We start from the raw sequence: 18950 nt of genomic DNA, 5'->3' as shown, positions 1-18950 counted from the left end.
GTGTAGTATTGCTGGGTAAAAAGTTATACAGTTTTATAACTCTTTGGGCATAATTTCAGATTGCTCTTCAACATGGTTAGATGAGTTCACAGATCCACCAGTTTTCCCCATCTTCTCCAACATTTGTCATTTCCTCTTTTTAAAAATATCATCCAATATGATAGGTATGAGATGTCAAAATTGTTTTAATTTGTATTTCTCTAATCAACAATGATTTAGAGCATTGTTTTTCATATGACTATATATAGTTTTGGTTTCATTGAAAAACTGACTATTCATATCCTTTGACCAATTGATCAATTAGAGAATGACTCATATCCTTAAATTTGACAAAGTTAGTTTTTATAATTACTGTCTTATAGTTTAAGATCTGGTATTGCTAAACCTTTTTCATTAATTCCTTTGATATTTTTGACCTTTTGTTCTTCCAAATGAATTTTGTTACTACTTTTTCTAGTGCGGTAAAAATACATTTTTGGTAATTTATGGGCATTGAATAAGTAGGTAGAATTGTCATTTTTATTATATTGCCTCTACCCATGAACGATTCATGTCTCTCCAATTATTTAAGTGTGACTTTATTTGTATAAAACATGCTTTATAATTGTGTTCATGTAGTTCCTGAGTTTGTCTTGCTATGTATACTCCCAGTTATTTTATAATGCCTATGGTTATTTTAAATGAGGAATCTCTTCTTGCAGGGTTTTGTTGTTAATGTATAAAAATGCTGATGATTTTAGATCCTGCTGCTTTGCTAAAACTATTGTTTCAGCTCATTTCAGTTGAAGCTCTAGGAGTTTCCTAGTATATCATCGTCTGCAAAAAGAGATAATTTTATTACCTCATTGCCCATTCTGATTCCTTCAATTTATTTTTCTTCTCTTACGGCTATTGCTAGCATTTCTAATACAATATTAAATAATATTAGTGATAATGGGTATCTGTGTTTCACATTTTTAAATGGCATTTTTTATATTAGTGGCATGATAATGATATTTCTTATTCTCTGCCCTAAGAACTTTAAATAGGCATAGTCAAGTTTATTGTAGGATTATGACAGGATTGTGCTTGAATTCATGTCTACCTTTTAAAAGGTAAATTCCCATTGTTTGTTTTGGGGGGGTGTGAGGCATTTGGGGTTAAGTGACTTGCCCAAGGTCACACAGCTAGTTAACTATCAAGTGTCTGAGGCCGGATTTGACCTCAGGTACTCCTGAATCCAGGGCCTGTGCTTTACCTACTGCACCACCTTGCCCCCCCCCCAATTGTTTTTTAAGCACATGATCCTTTACCCTTTTTTCCTTTTGTTATTTTCTGCATTCACTTGATAATTTGGAAGTTTTAAAGCTAATTTTGACATGTTTAAAGAAAGATGCTTTGAATACAGATAAGTGTTTGGGATAAAAAATTTTATGAGACTGATTTAAATAATAAAAGTGGTTATTTAAATAAAATTGCAACAAATCATAGTTTTTAGTTAAGCTCAAAGTTTAATTATGTATTAACTTTTTCAAAATGTTTTGAAATATCAAACAGCTTTGCTTTATGTTTATTCCATGATGAATTAACCTTGTTAATCAGTTTGCTTTATTGCTTACAAAACTGGGGCCTTAGAATGTTTTAAATTTCACATCATTTTAGGGGGAAGGCAGGTTTCTTTAGCAGAACTGTTCCAACACTCTGTAATTTGAAGTTGAAATGTTAGTGGATTTCAAGTCCAAGGAAAGTAGTGTGAGGGAATTGTGGCAAAGGCGTTTTCCACAGGATGAGAAGGCTCCTGAGAATGAAAGAAGCCTGAGGAGTTGGAAGGGGAACCCTGAGAGGAGTCAGGGAGCGAACATGGCTGACATGGGCACTTACTTAAAATGGAAGCTCCAGGAGGAACTGACCAATCAGAAGAAGAAGCTGAGAAGTATGAGGATGAGAGGTGTGTGTGGTTTACTGGGAAGCAGCTGGTGATTCACTGTCCGGGAACTGGGAGAGAGAGGAGGCGTGAGCCCTGGAGCCATAGTACATGAGTCCTGGCAAAGGAGCTGTGAGCAGCGGATGGCACATCAGCAGTCAGTAGAATGTCTTGTCTAGCCCCCTTGAGGGGTGGCCTCCCTCATCAGCAGGGCTGATCTTGGCAGTGAACGTTAACACTGTTTCTGGTGTGTGTTTCTTGCTTCTCCTCTATTCCAGGCTTCCTGACCACTCTCCTGTGCCGTTGTCTAGCCTCTTGATTAGTGTTCTTGGTTCCTCTAGGCCACTTTTCATCCAGTTGCCCAAAGAGTTTTCCCAAGGTGAAACTTGCCTGGGTCACAGGCTTTTGAGCAGGGCACTAAGTGATTCTTTTCCAGAGCCCTCTGTAGTTCCCCATTAGCTATCAGATAAAATACAAAACATCCATTTTGTTTTGGACATTAAAGATTCTTTATTGTCCGGCTCCAGTTTAACTTTTCTGGCTTTACCTCAATTTATTCCTTTTTATGAACTTTCCACTCCAATCGAACAGGCCTTCTCATCATCCCCTGTCTGTGACCTCTCATTTCTGCTGCTATTCTTTTTTTTTTTTCCAGGCAATTGGGATTAAGTGACTTGCCCAGGGTCACACAGCTAGTAAGCGTCAAGTGTCTGAGTCCTGGATTTGAACTCAGGTCCTCCTGAATCCAGGGCTGCTGCTTTAACCACTGTGCCATCTAGCTGCCCCATCTGCTGCCATTCTTCTGCCACACATATTCCCCCAAATCTAGAATGTACTTCCTCCTCACTTCCATCTCTTACAAAGTAAAACTGTGGTACCATCTTCTGTTTGAGCCCTTTCCTGAAACATATGCTACCTGCTCACTCCTCCAAGTTACTGGCCTACTTTCTTTCTTGAAATAACTTGGTATTTTTATTTGTGTACAAGTAAGCTCTTTGATTGCAAGGACTATTTTTTTTTTTTTGCCTTTTTTATACCCCATTGCCTTTTGCAAAGTAAACCCTTAACATAAATTTGTTGTAAATTGAATTAAATTCTGAACAAAACAAAATACTTGCTATCCCTTGATCCCCTCTCAATCGCCTCTGTATGTTTGGGCAAATTGTTCTTGTTCCCGAAAGTGTTCTGCTTTCACCTCTCTGCCCATTCAAATCATCTCCAAGGCTTTGATTCGGGGATCTTTTCCTGTGGGAATCCTTCCATCAGTCCTTTCAGATCAGTATCATTATTTTATCAAGTATCCTATTGTACTCTCTGTACTTAATCACATCCTAACTTGTATCATACTTCTATACACCTTAACTCCTCCTTTAGCTTGTGAGCTCCTTGAAGTCAAAAGCCTGAGTTTTCATCAGTAGTCTTACAGAAGTTGGACTTGGAACTTTCTTGAAGGAAGCCAAGGAATTCAGGAGGCAGAAGTAAGGAAGAACATCCCTGGAAGATCAGTGGTGCTGGATTATATGAAATAGAATGGGGGCAGCTAGGTGGCTCAGTGATAGAGCACTGGCCCTGGAGTCAGGAGGACCTGAGTTCAAATCCAGACTCAGACACTTGACACTTACTAGCTGTGTGACCCTGGGCAAGTCACTTAACCCCAGTTGTCTCACCAAAAAAAAAAGAAGGAAAGGATGGATGGTCAGAGAAATTGAGTATTCTATCTAGACTCTTGAAATAACCCTTTATTTCTTATTTAGAGAAGAATACAAATGGGGCAGCATGAATTATTCACCTCATACTAAGTTGAGGTAGCGTAGCCTTTTAACACTGGAGATAAAACCTAGATAGTAACACAAGTATGTTATTGTGTTTGGTTCTAAAGCTCTGGATTGGCCTGGTGTACTTGTCTTCGTTGCTTCTGATGTTACATAACAACTTGGTTCTGTAAAATTGGCTTCTTTGGAATCACACAATTACACTGAAACATTTATGAAAGTTTGCCAAAAGAGGAACTGCTGACAGAGTTTAGCTTAACTTGAATAACTACAGCTATGCAGCCTTGGCCAGATCTCTCCGTAATCGGTTCATTTCTACTTGTATTAAAATGCCTCTCCTGTTCCTAAGATGTTAGGGGTTGCTTGACCTTTTATTTTAGTGGAATGTTGTTTCTAGTTGTTACGCTCCTGGGTTCAGAATCAATTCTGGTGGTGAAATTTAGAGGCTGGTTTCTAATTTAAAGTTAAACAACTTTCTTGCCAAATACTATCTCTTATGATTTTATTTTTCCAAGTTTATATAGGCTCAGAGATTTTGAGCTAGATGGAATCTTAGAGATTAACAAAGGTGAAAATATTTTCCTATTTTTTTATCTAGGGCTTGTTTCCTTCCTACCTCCTAAAAGTTCATATTTCTGCATTAGGATTGAAATATAAATAAATCTACGATCTGTGATCCTAATTATTATGTATGGTTGGGAGAAGCTTGCTTTTATAATTTAACCGCTTTGGCCATAACAATGAAACTGGAATTCACGTAGTTTCAGGAATCAGGAATGAGATTTTGATCTTTAATTTTAATGTACTATTAACTTGTGTAGGAATAGACTGAGTATGTGGACTTTTTTCAGTGGAGGAATTTGGTGTAGGGAAGTCCAAAAACAGTTTAGACCTCTAGATATCATTGGAACCTAGAAAGAAGCACTCAAACAAATATTGACTCTATTGACCTTCTGTGTCAGTGTGTGAGTTAAAAAAAAAAAAAAGTTTGTTGCTGTTACCTCACAAACTCCAACCTTATACAAAATAGTTAATATTTGTTGAATTAAATTCACATTTCCTCTCCAATTTTTTAATATTGTGGGGTTACTATTAAACATTCAGGGCTTCCTGCATGCTCTGAGTCTAGTGTTTCTAATAAATACAGCAACTCAAAAAGACAAGTTCAAGGGAACCTCTTAACACTAGCAATTGCTAAACTTTTTATTTCTGGATCTATTATATTGAAAGCTTCATGAGGCCAGGGATAAATTAAACATTATATCTGCCTCAGAATCTTAGCATATATATCTCTGCACATGGTAGATAGCACTTAAATATTTAAATGAATGAGTGAACGAACCTTCAGAGTCCATTTCTTACTGGTCCCAAGAGAAAAACGTACCTCTGGTCATCTTTGGTCTTCGACATCAATCTTCACATTTCAGTTGTACAGGGAAAAAAAAGCTTTAGAGCGTAATAGTCATCAGGTACAAGGCAAATCTTTCATAACTTTCTAGTTCTCTCTGTAGGAGTGTGATGTTTATGTCAGCTCAGTGCTCTCCGGGGTCACTGGTCAAACCCCAATGAGTCTTTGCCCCCCACCTTTCAAGTAAGACTCCAGGAAAATCTCTACAATAAAGCTTATAGCTTGATTTCTCCAAGATGGGTAAAAGGGTTCTCATCTCTTACACAGGAACTCTGTTATATTTCACCACTACAAAAAAGGTAGAGATGATTCCAATCTTTCTATTGGGGTCCTTAGTACTCCATATAATGCCTCTTGTTTATTAGGCCCTTCATAGAGGCTTGTAACGTAAAATTGAGTGAGTCAGAGCCCATGGAAGAATTTAGGAAAATAAAGTGCTAAAGTAACCCATTAGGCTTGTACTGGAAGGCAAAGACTCTTCTTGGGACTGCTGAACAAATCACTCCTCATTCACTTTTGCATCGTCTGAACCATACTTACAAGTAGCCTGGATGCTTAGGAAATCTGGCTGTTCTGACCTCATGCCTTTAGTCTCCCCAGTGATAGTTCCTTTAAACTGTACACTGGTGAGCAGATTTTCTACCTTAGAAGTCTTTGCTTTCCAATCTAAGAGCTGCTTATTTGGGGGAAACTTGAGAATTCAACATTGCCTGTTTGGTTAACCTTTAAGTCTGGAAGCATGATTTGTAAGTTAGTCTCTGATCTGGGGACTCAGATACAAAATAAAATAATCCCTGCCCCCAAGAAGCTTCCATTCTTCTTGAGGAGCAACAGCAAAGCTTGAGTAAATACAAAATATATAGAAAGTGATTTTTAAGAGAGAGACAGGCTATGGTGGGAGAGATAGAGAGGGTGATCAGGAAGGCTGTTTTGAGAGGTGGCAGAGGAGCAGGAATCCCAACAGACAGAGGTGAAGAGGTAGCACATTCTAAACATTGGCTACAGCCTGTACAAAGGCATGGGGGTGAGATTTGAGAACCACTAAGAAGCCAATTTGACTGGAATGAAGGGGAGTGATATAGGTGTTGATTGCAGAAAGAAAAGACTATAATCTATTAATAAAGTGTTGTTTTATGGCTCATAAAAAAATATGGTAACCTTTTTTCCTTTAAACTTGTTAAAAGTGGGGCAGCTCGGTGGCACAGTGGATAGAGCACCAGCCCTGGAGTCAGGAGTACCTGAGTTCAAATCCGGCCTCAGACACTTAACATTTACTAGCTGTGTGACCCTGGGCAAGTCACTTAACCCCAATTGCCTCACTAAAATTAAAAATTTTTTTAAATTTAAACTTGTTAAAAGTTTTATGGGGAATATCTTGATTCTCTAAGAAATCTTTTATCTGACTTAACCATGAAGATTATACTTGGTAGAATATTGCTGGCCATATGCATATCTATAACTGACTGGTGAATGTTACTTTATCTACCTGTGTTTGATCTAAATAGCAACTAGGATACTTAGAAAAGTAAGTGTTGGAGAGAGCTTACTTTCTGGGTTGTTTTGTTTTTGTGGGGCAGTGAGGGTTAAGTGACTTGCCCAAGGTCACACAGCTAGTAAGTATCAAGTGTCTGAGGCCAGATTTGAACTCAGGTCCTCCTGAATCCAGGGCTAGTGCTTTATCCCCTGCGCCACCAAGCTGCCCCAAGAGCTTGCTTTCTAAATAGTTGTTTTACTTTGTATTTTGCAGATCTTTGAAACTGAACTGAATTTTGAAATTCATCTTGAATTAAGATGGCTCCTGCAGTTGGAGGTCCTGTAGGCTATACCCCACCAGAAGGAGGCTGGGGATGGGTCGTGGTTATTGCATCTTTTATCTCTATTGGCTTCTCTTATGCATTTGCCAAATCAATTACTGTATTCTTCAAAGAGATTGAAGTCATCTTCAATGCCACTTCTAGTGAAGTCTCATGGATATCTTCCATCATGTTGGCTGTTACGTATGGAGGAGGTGAGTACCCATGTTCCAGAGGGACTTGATTAACTTTTATTAGGTTATGAAAGATTCCTGGTTAGATAGTGGCATGTTCACAACAGTAGTATGTCAGAAACTATCCAGTAAGACCAGACTTTTCGCTCACTTACCCTATTATGTTTTTTTGAAATGGTATAAAAGAAGGCTCAGTACTTTCACTTTTTGTAAGATAATTTACAAAGCATCAATAAAAGTGGTAGTTGTTTGTGCTACCTCTGGACACCAAGCGGCATTCTTCCATGCCTAAAAACCAAACTCTCATAACCCTTCACTTATGCAGCATTTAGTGCTGTAGCCAAAGCCCTGGCAGAGGATCTGCTGCAGACATTTATATTTATTAGATGTGATAAGGTAGATCCTCTGTTTTATTCCACATTTGACTTCTGTTGCCTTATTGATTTTGGTTGCAATCTAATGTCTCATTCTATTTATTTTCTTGAATATAGATAAACTTCAATAAATGCTTTAGATGTTAATAAGATGAATAATAATGATAACAGCAATAATTTATATAATGTCCTGTAATTTTCAAAGTTCTTTAACATACATAGTTTCATGATTTACCCTATGGCACTGAATTGGTGCCAGAATCAATCTATTTGTCTTTTCTAAATACCTCCCATTAGCTCGGTATTGTGTAAGTTGCTACTGGAGGGACACAGAATAAGTTAAGAGATAGTCTTTGCCTTTAAGGAACTGATGTTCTAATCAAGTACTAATATATGCGTAAGTGAACAATATAATAATATAAAGATAAATACTAGATAAGTGACAGTTCATATGAGTGCCCAGGGTTATGCGGTTTGTTAGTGGCAGAGCCAGAATTTAAACTCAGGACTTCTGCTCTTCTGCCCCCACATCCAAGGTTCTTTTCACTAAATTCCAAGCCACTAAGATTGCTGAACACAAATTTTTGGATAACCAGAATCTGGTAGAGACCTTATAATGTCTCTCCTGAAAGCAGTCTGATGAATAGTCCACTGCTCAGCCTGAATTAACGAGCTTTTCATGTATTTTACACATGAGGAAACTGAGGCCATGGAGGAGAAACAACTCCAAATTCTGACGGTCTTCTGGTTTCTTTTTTTTTTTTTTTAGTGAGGCAATTGGGTTTAAGTGACTTGCCCAGGGTCACACAGCTAGTAAGTGTCAAGTGTCTGAGGTCAGATTTGAACTCAGGTACTCCTGAATCCAGGGCCAGTGCTCTATCCACTGCGCCACCTAGCTGCCCCCGGTCTTCTGGTTTCTAATCTGGTCTGGTGCTCTTTCTCTTGCATCACACTATTCCCAGTGAAGTCACGATAGGACCAATGGATTTGCAAAGGATTATGGGGGCCCCAAACTCTGGAGTCTTGCCTTATGCATCCCAGCATTCCTGCATTTTTCTAAAATAATTTTAAAGTAGCTTTTATCTTTTGGGAACCGTATTGCTTAATTTCTGATGGAGAATAATAGGACCTGGAGGTAGTTATTCCCATGTAGTTACTTGTATGCGCCTATAATTAATGCTGCTGAGCTCATGTCTGGACCGGCAGAAAGTTTAAAATCCATTTGCATTTTGCATCCAAAGCAGCTGACGTCAGTGGACTAATTACACATGAAACTTTCCTCTGGGAAACAATTCCTTCTTTGTATTTATTTACCCTGTTAGTGAGGTGAAGTGACCAGTGTATTTCTCTGAATCAGTATTATAAAGGTCTGGAAATTATAACCCTCCAAACTGATTGATGCCATGCTTCTCCTTAGTTAATGACCCTGATGAACAAATTGTCCTAATGACCCTTGTGTCGGTTAGTGGCATTTGTTGTTTTTAAATGGTGTATCCTTTTTATAGTTGTCACATTTTAGTTTTAATATTTCTGTACCACACCTTGAACACTGACATGCTATGGGCTTTATGAAGAGACCCTAATTGTTTTTCTTTCTCAGTTATCTGAACCAGAGACAGATCCTCCAAATACACTTATAGAGTTGACATGTTGCTTCTTGGGAAGTGTTAAGAGAAAGGCATTTTCCATAGAATGATTATCTTGGGGAGAGAACACATTACCTTTCCCGTGGAATTCCTTCAGTGTTGGCTCCTGAGCTCAAAGAAGAGGGAAGAGGGAAGTATTAATTTATTTTATATACATCTCAATGCTTTCTCACCTAGGTCCCATTAGCAGTGTCCTGGTGAACAAGTATGGCAGCCGGCCAGTAGTGATGGTTGGTGGCCTCTTATCAGGATGTGGTTTGATCGCTGCTTCATTTTGTAACACTGTGCAAGAGCTATACTTCTGTGTTGGAGTCATTGGTGGTAAGTTGGGGTGTTCTACATGTTGTAATTCCTAGCATTGGTTGTTCTGCCCACAATCTGCCAACATTTTAAACAAGTGTCTTGGTAAGTGCTCAGAAGCAACCACACAAAAATGATGTGCCTTACACCCAAAGAATTATTATAAAGAGAAGAGCCATCTGTCCACAAAGAACAAGCCGTACCAAGCTAACCTCACTTCATTTTTTGACTTTGTTAAGCAGACTGGTAGATCAAAGGAATGTTGTAGATAAGAACTTTAGCAAACTTTTGTCAAAAGCCCTTATAATTCTCTTTTGGACAAGATGGAGCAATGTCAGCCAGATGATAGTACAATTAAAAGGCTCACAAAGGGTTGAATGATGGTTTCAAAGAGTTCATAATTGATGTCAGCTGAGAGGGAATTCTCTCTACTGGAGTGTCCCAGGGATCTATCTTTGGCCATGTTAAATGATGCTAGTAAACATTGACAACACGGACAAAGAAAATAATTACTGACATGGAGTGTTTTAAGTTTTTTGAACACTATATTCATCATATTACTTATATTCAAACCTTCGAGGTAAGTACTACAGATATTATTATACCTATTTAACCGATTAGGAAACCGAGGTTCAGAGTCTGTGCTTAGCATATAGTAAGCTGGAATTAGTGCTTGCTAATTGATTGATAAAGCAGTACTTCTTTATAAGGTGATCAGATACTAATTCTTGGCAGGTGATGCAGCTGGAGGTGGGGAAAGGACAGTAGATTTGAGGGATTGTTTTAAATTCAATTGTTACATACATATTAAACATATTTTGGAGTTAATTGGTTTTTCTTCCCCCAGGTCTTGGACTCTCCTTGAACTTAAATCCGGCTTTAACCATGATTGGCAAATATTTCTTCAAAAAGCGTCCATTGGCAAATGGGTTGGCCATGGCTGGGAGTCCTGTGTTTCTCTCTACCCTGGCACCCATAAATCAGATTTTCTTTGGTGTCTTTGGCTGGAGAGGCAGCTTCTTAATTCTGGGGGGGTTGCTTCTAAACTGCTGTGTGGCTGGATCTCTTATGCGACCGATAGGACCCAAGCCAGGTGCAGAGAAAAAAGAAATATCCAAAGAATCCCTACAGGAAATAGGGAAGATGGACTCCAAAAAAGGTGCTGGTGATGCAAATACAGATCTTATTGCTGGAAACAGTAAGCAGGAGAAGCGTTCTATCTTCCAAACAATTAATAAGTTCCTAGATTTTTCCCTGTTCAAGCATAGAGGCTTTTTGCTGTACCTCTCTGGCAATGTGCTCATGTTTTTTGGATTATTCACTCCCTTAGTTTTTCTTAGTAATTATGCCAAGAGTCAGAATATATCTAAAGAGTCTGCTGCCTTTCTACTCTCCATTTTAGCTTTTGTCGACATGGTAGCCAGACCCTCTATGGGACTTGTAGCCAACACAAAGTGGGTGAGACCACGAATACAGTATTATTTTGCTCTCTCGATAATTGCTAATGGCATATGCCACCTGTTGGCACCCTTATCCACCAATTATGTTGGGTTTTGTATCTATGCGGCATTCTTTGGATTTGCATTTGGCTGGCTCAGCTCTGTATTGTTTGAAACGCTCATGGACCTTGTTGGAACCCAAAGATTCTCCAGTGCTGTGGGTTTGTTGACAATCATGGAATGCTGTCCTGTCCTCCTGGGACCACCACTTTTAGGTATAGTATATCTGGTTTTGTTTGTTTGTTTTGTGGGGCAACGAGAGTTAAGTGACTTCCCCAGGGTCACACTGCTAGTACGTGTCAAGTGTCTGAGGCTGGATTTGAACTCAGGTCCTCCTGAATCCAGGACCAGTGCTTTATCCACTGTACCACCTAGCTGTTCTCTAGTATATCTGTTTTTAAATATGATCTGCATAAGTAGTAAGTTTGGGAATGCAAAGAATTCATTGTTATTTGAGGTTTTTATGCCTCAGGGTGCACTGGCCTGGGGCTCCACAAACCGCACAGCGCTGCCATGGCGCTGGCACCTCACGTCATGACCACTCACTGACACCTACATGGGCCTGGCAAAATTATAGTGATTGGAAGCCTAGTGAGGGCAGTCATGTGACTGTCAGAGTGGCCATCCCATTGGCTGGGGCTGTGTGGGGTTTTTCTGGGATTAAGGGAGGAGAATTGGGCATTCTGGCTGAATGCTGGAAGGTGACAGGAGTTCTGCTGCATATTCTCAGCTGATTCCTGGGAGGTGGTATCTTTTCAAGTTGTATAATTTCCCTTTCCCCATTTTATTTCCTTTCCCTTGATCCTACTAATCCTGTTTGTGTTTTTTTTAAGTTCACTCTTGTTAAAATAAATCCTGTTCTGTTTTGAGGGAGGCTGCCAGTCTCCTTTCTTGCCCCAATATTGCGGCGAGCCACTTAGCTAATACTCCCCAATTAAAAATTGGTCCCCACAGGAAACTTATGTAGCTTCTATAAAGCACTAACCCTGAACTGGGAGCAAGTAGATGGAGAATTGTTCTAACATTACTTTAAAGCTTAGTTAGCATTTCCCCTAAGTCAAGAAGGGAAATTATTAGGTCCATGATAATCCTTTGGGCTAGTTCAAATTATTTTGCTTGACAAAAGATCTTGATAAACTAGATCATGCTGAATCTGAGATAAAATTCAGTGTGGACAAATGTAAAGCGATAAATGTACTTGGATACCCAAACAAAGAACTTTAAAAGTACAGGATGAGGGAGGCAGAGTCTGAAAAAGATCCAGGCCTGTTAGTAGTCCACAGGTTTATTATGAATATTAACAGTATGCCAGAGAATCTTAAAAAGCTAAAACAATCTTGGGCTGCATTAAGAGAGGCATGGATTCCTTTGAATAAGGAGGTGATCATTCTACCATGTCTGGAGTGCTGTGTTCAGTTCTGAACATCACAATTTGAGAGACACTGGTAACCAGGAGAGTGTTCAAAGGTGGAAAGACAGGATAGATTGCCTAATGAGGATGAGCTGAAGGAACTGAGAAGCAGCGGAAGACCTGGGAGGAGGGACACGATCACTATCTTCAAATATTTGAAGGACTGTTGAGTGGAAGAATCACTTGATCAACAAGCATTTATTAAACAACTACTGTGTACCAGGTCATAATATTTGATGATGGGGATACAGAGACAAAAAGTAAAACAATTCTGCCCTCAGGGAGTTTGTATATTCTACCAAGAGGGGGACGACGTGTATTTAAAATATTTACAAATCATGTATAAAATAATTAGAGAGTCATTTGGAGTTTGGAAAAGGTTGGAGGGAAGGAAAGTTGGAAGTGAAATATTTAGAGTTGATGCCAGGAAAAACTTGCTATAACAATGTTTTCTGAAGGTAGTGTGGGCTGCCATCAAAGGTGGTGGGTTCTCATTAAATTACTTCAGATAGAGGCTAGATAATATAGTAGGGATTCCTTTTGAGTATAAGTTAGGTAGGTGGCCCATGAGGTCCTTTCCACCTCTTAAGTTCTGAGATTTTGTAAAAATACTTGAGTTAAGGAAAAACTCTCTCTGGGAATGCTTCATGTCTGCAGGGCTGTTCATTAGTTGTGGAGGATGAAACTCATGGGGTTGTTTTGGCTTCTTTTCTGTGGGAGGGTGGGTAAACAATAAAGGAGAAAATGATACTACTAATAAATTGTCTTTAATAGACAAAATTGAGTGCTCAAAACTAACTGGAGGTGTAATACAAAGGGGTTCTAATCCTGACTTTTGTTATTTTACTGACTAGAAGAATGCTCTTTGGGTGTTTCTCTTCCTAAGCCTTAATTTCTCAGTCCTTAAAATGAGCTTGTTGGGCTAGATTATCGCTTTGGTTCTCTTCCATAGCTTTCATTCTAAAGTTTCTAGGAATAAGAGACAATCTTAGCTCCAATAGGGGCCCACGTGAACCACATGGTCCTCAATGATCCATGGTCCCTAGCTAAAACTCACCACTTCTAGTTGGAAGATTCTGTTTTGTAACTTTGCAATATATGTATAAAACAAAATGTGGTGGCCTTTTGGGAGGCTGGTGATAGCTCATCTTGCTAACCATGGAACATCTTTTCTTTTTTGACTTTAGGTCGTCTCAATGATATGTATGGAAACTACAAATACACATACTGGGCCTGTGGCATCATCCTGATTGTATCAGGCATCTACCTCTTTATTGGCATGGGCATCAATTATCGCCTTTTGAGAAAAGAACAGAAAGAAGAGGAGGAACTGAAAAAAGAAGGAAGAGAGGAAGAAACCAACATAGATAACATCGAGAAGCAGAAAGAAGCCAATAAGGCCATTGAGTCTGCTCAGCCAAAAACCCCTGAAGAAGGCCCCAAAGAAGAAGAAAATCGTATTTAAGACTGCAGCACTGCAGAGGTGGGGAGATAAGAAAGGAGAGTTGAGAAGGGACTCCTGGCTGACTGGTACCAGTGGTGCTTAATGCAGAAAAGGGTATTTCTGTGCAAAATTGTACCAAGTGTTCGTGAAATTTTTCAGTTTGGGGGGTTTTCCTTTTATATTTAATATCATTACAAACAAAATCTGCCATATTTTGGAGGAGAGTAAGAATTGAGGGAAGGAACTAGTTTTTATATATTGAATTTTAATAGTGATTTGAAAATACTTATGTGCCTTAAATGTTTGTCTGTAGAACTCCTCATAAAGCCTTAACTTTTAAAGTTGTTTTATTTTGTCTTTAAAATTATCTCATTTTTTAAAAATCAGGCAGCAGACATCCCTGGAAGAAAAAGACACAAAACCCCATGTGATGACTAAGAATGTTGATCCTAGTTTAAAACTAAGCCTGCTTCATGGTACTTCTGTTACGTCCTGTCGGGCACATTATCCCAGGGGTCTGTGTTGGAAGGACTGACAAGAGCTTTGAAATTGCCTTTCACTGTTGTTAAAATTTTTCCTTGTATAACTTTTTGCCTCCCATCCATATTTTCTAACTATATCTGTCATTCAGAATATAGTCCCAAAATACCATTTTTTCCTTTAATGTGACTTGTACTCAGTACCCCTCATTGTTCTTGGATTATTTTTCCCTGGGATGGTTATTAGAAATTTAAAATGCTTATGAGAACTTTAAAAAAAACACTAATATTAAAATTCACTTCACTGTTTTTAGATGTGTGAAGTGGGTACTTTTAACCCTTTACTGTACTTTAACCCCACTTTTGAAATGACTTGGTATCATTTTCCTTACTTTTTAAATGTTAGAAAGTAGAATGGTTTTGTTTTTTAAACAAGTCTCTGTCTTTGGGCTGCCTTAGTAAATATCCTGAATTCCATTAAATGTAGAGTGGCATTTGAAGGAATGACCGAATTTAGCTCAGGTGTTTTGTCCCACCCCACCCCCAAACCTCAGTTAAACTTAGTGAGACTGTTGGAAGCATTTTTTCTGGCAACTTTTTTCTGGCTTTTCCTCTATTTACACTGGTCGCCTTTTACTCTTCTCTGAGTTTTAAGGTTTTATTTTGTTTGAAAGTTTTTCCATGTTTGCATATGAAACCAGGCCAGAGGAATTTGGCCACGAAGACTATTCAGGAGAAGATGGGAGGAAATTTGCTGATGTACTTAATACTCAGTGAAGACTTTCACTGTCTTTCTCATTAAACCTTAAAACAAATTAAGATAATTAGTAAGAAACAATTAGATTTATTCTCTTCCCAAAAGGAACCTGAAGAGTTTGTGAGCCTATTTATTCACTTCAAGTTAGAGAATTATAGTCTTGAGAAGATAAGGGATGGGGAAAGGGGAAGATCAGGAAAAAGTTTTCCCCTAATGTCTTGTGTACATGGAGGAAGGAAGAGTGATAAAAAAGCATTCAGTGAATAGAATTAACAGTAAGTGACCTAGGGAAAGTGTTGATCCAAAACCTTGTAAAAGGATAACTTTTCAAAATAAATACTTTTTAAAAAATTCATCAAACTGAGTCTGTAGGAATCTGAGTCTCTCTTTTTTTTATAACAAGTTCCAGAGTGTCACTTAATATTAAACCAAATCATGCCAGCATTTATGTGCCTTGGAGGTTTGTTTATGTGGTTGGTGTCCTTCATTTTTTTTTTTTCCATTCTCTGCTCTCCTTTAAGGCAGGCAGACAAGAGGTATGTTTTTTAAATTGCCTCAGATAACTTAGCCTTCAGGGGAAAATGCAGGACCCACTTTTTAAATAAAATGTGCTTGCGTGGTTATCCTTCACCCCACCTCCCTGTCCCCGGAAGATGTATTTAGAAACAAAATATAATTGACTGCATCATTTTTGTTAGAATTCATAAAAAATCAAGAGGTTGGGGCTATGGGGAAACTCTATGGAAAGAAGCACCTAATATGAGTCTACAAGCAGCGATAAGAGTTGTGGAGCCAACCAGTACTTCTGTGCTGAGTCATAGCATCTTATAACAAACAGGGCCTTGGGGGATCATCCTGTCTAATGCTTTTATTTTAAAGACACAGAAACTGAGGCCCCCAAAGTTCAGTGATTTGTCCTTGTCAGGCAGCAAGTCAGTAAGAGCATTGGATCTATAGCCTGCTCTCCTAGCTCTGAATACAGTGTTCTTTCATTGTGCTACGTCTTCTAGTCCTTTTACTGCCCAGTTATCACTTTGTAAGTCATACAAACAGGCTACTGATGCTTTTTGTCCTGCTATGGAGGCTTTGGAATGTAGGAAGTGTAGGAATTCTTAAGGTATCGTTGCCTAGTGCTTTAAGAGAACAGAGAAGTATATGTAGTCTCCATTAATCTGCCTGCTTCTCCCCTTTTTTTCGCCATTCCACACATTTCTTCATAAATCATAGAGAAAAAAAAGGCAGATTTATCTGTAGTTGCAGTGCCAATCTGAAGAGAAATCCCAGGAGCCTCTTTTTGGCAGTGCTTTCATCTCCATGCCTAAGGTGGGGAGCCAGTTACTAATCATGCCTGTTAAAATGCCAGTCAAGTTTGTAAACAAAAAAAAACAACACACAAAAGTAAAGTTGAAATTAGTCAGTTACCTAAGGCGAAACTATTAAAGGATTTTGGGAAAATGCCTCATTTTATTTTACTGAATGATTATTGAGCTTAATAGAAATAAAGGCTAACATAAAATAAAAATAAACTCTTTTCCAGCTTAAAACAACCAAAAAAACCCTACAAGTTTCAAACTCTGTTGACAAATTATCTAAATTCAGGAATTTTCTATAAATTTAGTATGAGAAAATGGCCAACATAAATTAGTAGGTTGTACAAAAAAATCTTTAGGAAAAGATAAGAAAAAAATTATGAAAAATCCAAGTGACCATTCCTGAAATTTTTAAGCTTGACCCAGAGGCAGTATTAAATGGTATAATGTGAATAATTCTGTTTGGTCCTGATGGCTCACTGGGTTACTAGTGATATATGTACTGTATTTATACGTGTGTGTGTGTGTGTGTATGTGTCTGCACGTGTGTGTATTTTTATCATTGTTGTCTTCCTGAATTTTACAAAAGGAAAAAGACAATGTGGGTCGGGGTATTTGCTTTTTAAAGCCATTTAATGTTTTGTATGAAGCAGTGTTTTATTGTATTGAATGTTGAACATGTAAACTAGATGTTGATTTTATGTTTTAGATCCAAGTATTTAGATTTTTTTCTCTTAGTAAATGGTTCACACAATACAATAAACTTAGCAATAATTAGTCCATGTGTTGTATCTCTTTTTTTCTTTTTAAAAGTAATTTGAAGAGGGAAAGGAAAGGTAAATGCTAAGAGGATGCCTCCGTAATATGGCATTTTCACTAGTAAAACTAAACTTGTATGAAAACCATGTGCATAAAGGACCTGATTTCATAGTAGCTGAGGTACAGGTTCTTAGCAGCCACGCTTTTACCTGTCTTGCTCAAGTGCGAGCATCACAAGTTTGGCCTTAATAGCACAACAGCCCACATCAGAGGTCACCAGTGTGATAAACCGAGTCATATACCACAAGGATCTTCAGTGACCTACTATGGATAGAAAAAGGTTAGTACTTCACAGGGTCTTCTATTAGATCTGCAAGGGACCTTAGGGTCATCTAGACCAACCCCGCCTCATTTTACACATGGGAAATAGAGGCCAAGAATGTGGACATGGCTTGCACTACTGTGCACTTTCCACAGTACTGTGCAGTCTCATTTGATTCTGTTCAAAGTTTTATTGATGTGGCTTTGGGGAAGCAGAATGGGAGGAGTACTTAAAATCACGTTTTAGCCATATTCACTCAGAAAAGTAGGAAGAATAAGTACCCCACCCAGAAAGTTGTTCAGGGAATTTTATAGTTCTTTGAAAACAAACTAATAAACCAAAAATAGATCTGGCTCCCTATCCTACTTCTTGTATCTAACAAAGCCTTCTGAATATATAAGCCTTAATAAATGTTTGTCTAATTAAGAGATCCTTTCACTTAACAGGTATGTATTAAATACCAGGTACGAAACACAAATACAAAGAAGGAATCATTCCTTAGCCTCAAGGATCTCACATTTTATGGGGTAGGAGATGAGAAGATGGCAAACACGTGTGCCAAAGCTTGAAGGAAGCCAGAGGTTGTAAGAGGCAGAGGTGAGGAGAGTCCATCCCAAGCATATGGGACAGGCATGCACTGTCATGTATGAAAGAGCGAATAGGCCAGACTCAGTAAAAGTTCAAGTGCAGGAATCCTGGAGAGGCAGGTTTGTGCCAGGTTATGAAGCACTCTAAGTGCTGAATAGGGAAGTTTCTAGGAAAACCAGAGGCTAGAAGGAGACATTGGAGCTTCATGAGCAGATAAAGGTGACATGGTGAGACCTATGCTTTAGGAAAATCTGGGGTCATCATGGAAAGGATTCCCCCCAAACTCCTCTTGAGGCAGTCCATGCAGCTTTTAGATAGCTCTAATCACTAGGAAGGGTTTTCCTTACGTATCTGTCACTCTATTGCTTCTACCTTCCTCTCTGTAACTACCCCTGACAGCTGAGCAGATCAAATCTATGGGAGCCTTGTCTTTAGGACCCATTCTGCAATTTGGGATGGGCAGCTAGGTGGCACCAATAGTAGTTGGCCTACAAAGGAAGCGGGGCTTCTTAAACTTTTTCCACTCATGACCCCTGTTCAACCAAGAAATCTTTATACAGCCCCAGCTATATAGGGATATGAGCTAGATACACATAACCTTTGACTGTTGCCAAATTTTTCACTGCCTCCACATTGTTACCTGCCCCCATTGGTCCCAGGACTCTACATGCTGCAGAGGGTATATTTGGGCACTCATGTCAGGGAATTCCATTGCTAGTGACCTCTTTGGGCTGATTTCCTTCTTAAACTGGTTGCCTTTATTATCAACGCCCTGTATTTACAAGTCCTCAAACAATTGTATTTGGTTGCCACGGAACAGTATAACTTAAATAGCTTCCTAGTGTGCTAACTCGCATTTATAAAATAAGATGTTATTAAACAGTAAGTGTTAGGGGCAGCTAGGTGGTGCACTGGATAGAGAGCCCCGGCCTTGGAGTCAGGAGTACCCGAGTTCAAATCCAGCCTCAGACACTTAACACTTACTAGCTGT

The 18950-nt window shown here is 38.8% G+C and overlaps 1 protein-coding gene across 2 annotated transcripts in view; it reads left to right on the top strand.

Annotated features, from left to right (window-relative positions):
- The window catches only part of SLC16A1 (solute carrier family 16 member 1), a 39853-nt gene extending 22786 nt beyond the window's left edge, over positions 1–17067 (top strand). For both annotated transcript variants that reach the window (XM_043963951.1, XM_043963950.1), the window contains exons 2-5: positions 6831–7091; positions 9268–9411; positions 10238–11104; positions 13488–17067. In XM_043963951.1, the coding sequence (XP_043819886.1) occupies positions 6875–7091; positions 9268–9411; positions 10238–11104; positions 13488–13765 (1506 nt within the window). In that variant the 5' untranslated portion in view covers positions 6831–6874 and the 3' untranslated portion in view covers positions 13766–17067. The remainder of the gene's footprint in view (positions 1–6830; positions 7092–9267; positions 9412–10237; positions 11105–13487) is intronic.
- The last annotated feature ends 1883 nt before the right edge of the window (positions 17068–18950 follow it).

This window comes from Dromiciops gliroides, chromosome 4 (assembly GCF_019393635.1).
Source record: "Dromiciops gliroides isolate mDroGli1 chromosome 4, mDroGli1.pri, whole genome shotgun sequence".
NCBI lineage: Eukaryota > Metazoa > Chordata > Mammalia > Microbiotheria > Microbiotheriidae > Dromiciops > Dromiciops gliroides.
The sequence above is the reverse complement of the archived record's forward strand: the minus strand, read 5'-3'. Positions and strand labels throughout refer to the sequence as shown.